Below are 6,474 nucleotides of genomic sequence, written 5' to 3'. Positions count from 1 at the left end.
CTGCAGGTCCTACAGATGGATCCCACCTGGTCCCGGACACCCCAGCACCCCCGCTGCAGCAGCAGGTTCGGCCACACAAAATTCATCTCAAAGCCTCCAGTAGCCAGAGCTGTAGGTACCAAATTTTTACAACAAACCCTGTTTTTGAAAAATCTGGTCTAACAAATGTATTGATATTTCTGATTTAAAATAATTAAATTCGTATCTGACTGCCCATCAGAGCTTCTGAACAGGGGATAGGTAACGATTGTTGCCAAGCAGACTTGTTTATTTCAACCCAGAAACAAAATGCATTTTCATCAGCAAGAGCTGCCTTACCCTGAATGAATGTTTGATCCCGCTGCCGACATGGCCTCGCCTACACAGTTATTTCCTCCTCAGAGCCACAGATTCGAAGACCCCATGGAAAATGCCAGGACGTCGAACTGAACACACCACAGCTGCCACACTGCCCCGAACTCCCAGCAGCCTGGAACCTGGCCCAACCACCAGAGACGTACTGCATTGCCCTCCCAGCAGCTAATCTAGCTATGAGCTGAAATTGCATCAAGTTTCCAAGTACTGGGGAAAACATTTCCCATGAGCAAGAAGTTAATTTATTTGCAGGGGGAAATGAATGGCTCCCTTTGCTTTCCTGACCCTCCCACCGGCACCGGGAAACACCACAGTGACCCCAGAGAGAGACCCCAGACAGATCCTTCAGTTATGTAAGGTGGCCTGAAACTGACAGGCGACAGTAATTCTGCAACCCGTGGTAATGGGTCCTGAGGCTGAGATGCACCATCTATTTAAATGCACTCCCTTTAGAGACAGGACTTGTTTTTTGTAGGTCACACTCTACCGGAGTAGTGCTGACATCACATATTTGAAACAAATTATCCAAGTTCTTTATACAATCACAGGTGAGAAAGTTATTGTTTAAAGGCCTACTTTAGGAGAGTTCATGGTGTTAGGACAGGCTACATACATACACATACAGGCAGCCCCACTCCCCTCATTCTTGCTGCCTGTACTTTATGAAAAGCTTGAATTCCTTCCCTTTTGTGTTCTTTTAAAAAAAAAAAAAAAGCGAGCTTTAGCAACCCAATGGTGTGCTGGGTTTGGAAGCAGCAACCTCTAAGACATCCACAGGAAAAAAGATTATTTGAAAGCCCCAAAACGAATAATTCATTTTCCAACCAACTCTTAACTCTTATTAACTCATTTAACTCAACTCTTACTCTCAACTTATTAACTCTTTAACGAACTCCCAACCCACCTGAAGCACTCAAAGTAATGAGAATCAGAAGAGAAAGAAGAGGAAGAAAATAGTCGAGTAACAATTTTCTTCTGCTCAGACTAACCCTATTCTTTTAAATAGTCAGCCAAACTCAGCAGACTGTCTCTCCTATGCCTCCTCCCTCCATCCCTCCAACTCTGCCACGCCCCTGGGCTGAGGAAATCCCTCATTTCACTCACCCCACACTTGTTCAGAAAGTGCAAGCTGAGTCAAGGGACACCATACCCTCACAGACCATAAACTTCTGAATACCCCACGGGGAGTAAGGTATTCCAAACCCCCATGTGGTTAAAGCACTTGCCACCCTCCCTCCAAGTCAGCACTTAATGCTTACTCTGTGCCCACACTGCTCTGGGCAATTCACACGGGTTATCTCATTTAATCCTGAGAGTTAATATGCTAACTGGACTGATTTTAACAAGGAGGAAAAGGAGAATGGGGTAACTCACCCAAGGTCAGAGAGCCAGTGCAGGCAGAGGAAGGACCTACCTGAAGCCTGGCAGTCTGACTCTACCAGATCATTCTTCTAGCCCACTCTAGAGGTATCAGGGTGCACGTGGGACTCTGTGGCTTCCCTGGACACATATACCCCTCAGTTCGGAGTCTCACTTGCATTACTACCCACCACAAAGCAAGATTACACCCCCTTGGAAGACTCAACATAGAATGACTGTCAGTGCACAAGAAAGAAATAAAACATGTCCCACATTTCAGGAGCCAAAATAAAATGCCAGAATCCTGGTTTTCTGTTGTGAAACAGTCTCCTGGTTTTCTGAAATCCAGAGACTGTCCAGATCACCTCCTACCTTCTGGAGAGTGTTAAGGACTTCAACCTCAGATGAGCTGGGAGACTTTGGTGGCAAGAGGAGAACTAGAAGGGAAAACAATTGTTTCTGGGTCTAAGAGTGTCTTTCCTTCAGAGAGAAAGACTCTGGACTCTGTAAATGTTTTCAAGGATGAGTCCCTACAAACAATGCTTATAATCTCAGATACTGTCATGGACATGGGTCCTTTTCACTTGTAAAAGTCATCCCCAATGCTAACTGAAGGTGCTAACTCCATGTGCCAACTTCAAATAAACCAAGGAAGAAAGCAGCTCCAAAAGGACAATTCATTGGAAGTTGAAAAGGCAATTTGCAAACACCATGTGCACTTGTTTTATGTATCTCTAGCCACATACAATATCCAAATGAAACTAAAAGGGAAGGAACTCACTGTACAGAAGACAAAACAATACCCTTTTTATTTTTGAAACTTTGGAGAAATGTTTCCATACGCCATCCCATTTTTTTTTAAAAAATTAATGTAAACCAACCTGCCTGTGGGTCAGTCACGCTATAGACTTCATCGTAGTGTGTACAGATGCCTAGAATATTTACAAATGTTATCTGTTAGGTAGTCAAGTTTTGTTGCAATTTTTCCAGCACGTATTCCACAGTAAGAATGAAGAGGGGATCCTGGTGTTCTTGTATAAAAATTCTTAACAGATGGTTAAAGGCAATTTTCCTGAGAGAAGATTTGTTCTTGAAATATTTTTTCTTTCACAAATGGAAATATAGAAATGGGATGCAGTTGTAGAAGAAGGCTAAGAATGTCTACGTTAACATTTTTTTCTTTTAAATTATTTAAGTACCATTAAGTTAAAATGTTTACATTCATTATAAAAAAATGTTGTTAAATCTTATGCAAATGATTTAACACTGATTGCTGCAACGCAAATTGCACTTTTTAAAAAATTATTGTTTACATGGAAGAAAAATATCTTGTTTGCTACCCTGTTTACAAATCCCGACTGACTGCAGATCAGTCACACAATATGCACTTTGAGAGAACGTCAGTCACAGTGTACATTAGTCATAACGCAGTCTTGCGAACTGAGTCATGGTTCTGACTCAGCCTCCAGAGGTGTGTGTACCAAATGGCCTCAAATGGTCTTCTCCATGAAAGCAGGTGAAATTCAGGTGTGGAAAAGGTACGAAGAAATTCTGAACAACCAAAACCAATCAGAAGAAGCACGTGATTTGGGGCAATACACATAAAACCTTTTCAAAAAAAAATTTTTCTCTCAATATTCCTTCGCAGGCAAGGCCCCAGTCCTAGTCCCAGTTTCAGGAAGTGGCGCGGCAGACATGAGGTGCCCCTGGCAGGCCCAGAGGCAGGCTGGCTGGAAGGGGCCGTGGGCAGGGAGGAGGCAACAGGCTGTGGGCTGCACCAGCCCTTCCCTGGAAGCTCTCCGTCTTTTCTCGGGCTCTTCAGAGACGGGGGTAGGGTGGTAAGGCAGAGCAGGCCTCGAGGGAAAGGAAAATACATCTCTTTCAAAGTAAAGGCACGGAAATCACACATCAGAGGAATGTTCCATCAGCATGCTCCCCCTGGTGTGGCCGGCTTGACCCAATGCCCACAGGCCATGCGGCCTCCTGCTCCTGGGCAGTGGGCTCAGGCCAGGGCGAGGGCACACCAGGAATCCTGTCTCACCGAAGATGTGACTTCGGCCGGCGAGGCCAGGCTGACGCCTATGTACAACCCATCTTGACCTGAGTACTTGAGCTCGCTGTTCTCGGGATTAGTGCTCTCTCCTGTGCCAGACATCACCGAGGCGCCCGCCTGGCGGAAGAGAGGAACAGAGAGTGAAAAGAGAAGGGGAGAGTCAGTTATCCGTTAAGTCTGTCAGGCGGCACTCTCCTGCAAGGAAAAACCTGGGGACAAAGGAAATGGGCAGTGGGGCCAGCCGGAACATAGTGCCGTTGGCCTCAGCCTGGCCGTGTAAACTCCTAAAACACTTTCCTGTGAACTTTGGAGCTCATGGCAGCAATCACCCAGCAAAATGCATGGCTGGACACAGGCGGGAGGCCTATTTGTAAGAAAGCACCGAACTCTGAACTCTGAGAGTGAGACAAACCACATCACCTGGGGGAACAGTCTCCATGATGCCCACACAATCTACGCATTTACAGAGAAAACAGAGTACACTGCACCCCCCACCACCACACACACACGCAGCAGAGCCACCGCTTAGTGCTTATGCTGGAAAGTCTAAGATAGAAAAGCTATGTACCTCAGCAAGGCCTAATAAATGAAATTTTTGAGCACCAACTTCATGGAAAATTAACTCGTGCGTACACAGGTTTTAGTATCTACCGCATTTATCTTTAATTCTTGCAAGGAGAACGGGCCGTTTTGAAAGCAGAGCACAATATAAAGAAAATACTAACACCCAGTACCTGTCATGATTGTGGCCATGATTTGTTGAAGCTAAAGGTCACTGTTCTCTTGTTTCATTCCTTCCCTCCATCCAAATGAGAAAAGTCAAATAGAAAACATGATGTAACTCAGTAGAATCAAACCAAAAGAACTAAAATCATGTTTAGACTACAAGTTGAGAAAAGTTGCCTTTGACTTAAAAAGAAAAAAAAAAATATCTAGCCATGACTAGCATGACACCCAGGCAGGTCCATGTGGCTCTGAGGACAGGGTCAGTGTCATGAACAACACCCAGAAAGACAGTGCCCCGTCCACACACAGCGCCCCTGGAGGTTGAAAAAGCTCCAGTATGTCAACAACAACAACATGTCTCCCTGGAGCATCCTTACCAATCTGAGCTCAGGCACACACACCACCTCCAGTGTAAGAACTCAGCCCGTACACATGCATCAGCCACAACACCCACCTGCAGAACATTCCACGGTTCCCTCCAGCGACACGCAGTGCTGACAGCCAGGTGCAGGAAACACATGATGTTTCCCTCAGCATTTATATGCATGCTGTGCCTGGTTAAGAAGTTAAGGATCTAGGGGCACCAGGTGGGGTCCTGGGATCCAGTCCTGCATCAGGCTCCCTGCTCAGCAAGGTGTCTGCTTGGCCCTCTCCTTTCGTCCTGAAAGCCCAGAACCTCGCTGTAAGTCAGACAGACTAAATGAGCTCACAGAGAATTGCAGTCCAGAGCAGGCTCAGAAGACCTGCACGGCATGAAGAGGAGGAGCCTTGCTAGGTCAAGTCTGAGACGGACGCCCCTAGGGGGCGGGGGGTTGGGGGGTACAGCATCTTCAGTCTGTCAACAGACCAATGTCCCTTCCATGATTTAGACAAAAGCATCCTGAAACCTGAGAAGCTAGCACCTAGGGAAACTGAGTGAGGGGTACAGGAGCCCTCTGCATCACCTTTGCAACTTCTCTATAATCCTAAGATCACTCCAAAATAAAGTTTATTAAAAAATTTAAAAATAGGAGCACCTGGGTGGCTCAGTGGGTTAAGCCTCTACCTTCTGCTCAGGTCATGATCTCAGGGTCCTGGGATGGAGCCCCGCATCAGGCTTTCTGCTCAGCAGGGTGCCTGCTTCCCAACCCCTCTCTCTGCTGGTCTCTCTGCCCACTTGTGATCCCTGTCAAATAAATAAAATCTTAAACAAAGATGCCTGGGTGGGTGGCTCAGTCAGTTAAAGCTTCGGCCTTTGCCTCAGATAGTGATCCCAGGGTCCTGGGCAGTGTCCTGCATCGGGTACCCTGCTCAGTGGGAGCCTGCTTCTCCCTCTGCCTGCCTCTCCCCCTGCTTGTGTTCCCTCTCATTTCTTTTAAAATAAGTGAAAGCTGAAGATTAAAAAAAAAAATCTAGCCATGATTCCATACTTCAATGAGAGCTTTTCCTCCTAAAAAACTCAGAAGTCTGTTATTTCTTCCTAGCTTTCAGGGCTTTATCCCATAAATTACTGAGTATTTGCTTTTTGACATAGGCAGAATCAAAAACATCCCTTTGTCTGGCTGAGCTGATGTGACATCTACTTCAGACAAACGTTTGAGGCACCAGACACGGGCTGCACTGAACAGAAGGTTCTCTGAGCCCCTTTGGCTCCACTCAGGGCCTGGAAGTCAATGTGGTTCTGCTCTTCAAAGAACTAAACACCTCGTTTTCTCTCATCCTCACGATAACTCCATGAGGCTGGGAAGGAGGGCTCTAGGAGATCTGGCCATGGGAATTCCTAACTGCCCATCCCAACTTCCCCATCCCACCCCTCACAGGTAACCAACCAATCCTTCCCTTTCCTGGCGAAAATAAGGGTTTGTAAAAATCCAGCCACAACAGTACCACCACACTCCAACTTCTTTTTAACATGAGACTTAAACTGAGGGCTTTGGAAACTCCACTGTGAGCAAACCCAACATGGACCCAGATTCACCCCCTGAAGAAATAATAAACAAAAG

At 46.2% G+C, this 6,474-nt stretch overlaps 1 protein-coding gene across 2 annotated transcripts in view; it reads right to left on the bottom strand.

Annotated features, from left to right (window-relative positions):
- Nucleotides 1-2,497: 2,497 nt before the first annotated feature.
- The window catches only part of LOC111142563 (GATA binding protein 6), a 30,995-nt gene continuing 27,018 nt past the window's right edge, over nucleotides 2,498-6,474 (bottom strand). For both annotated transcript variants that reach the window (XM_022495833.1, XM_022495834.1), the window contains one exon: nucleotides 2,498-3,883. In XM_022495833.1, the coding sequence (XP_022351541.1) occupies nucleotides 3,716-3,883 (168 nt within the window). In that variant the 3' untranslated portion in view covers nucleotides 2,498-3,715. The remainder of the gene's footprint in view (nucleotides 3,884-6,474) is intronic.

Source organism: Enhydra lutris, unplaced genomic scaffold (genome assembly GCF_002288905.1).
Source record: "Enhydra lutris kenyoni isolate GAN:26980312 unplaced genomic scaffold, ASM228890v2 scaffoldscaffold8, whole genome shotgun sequence".
Lineage (NCBI taxonomy): Eukaryota > Metazoa > Chordata > Mammalia > Carnivora > Mustelidae > Enhydra > Enhydra lutris.
This window is presented reverse-complemented; position numbering and strand designations above follow the sequence as displayed.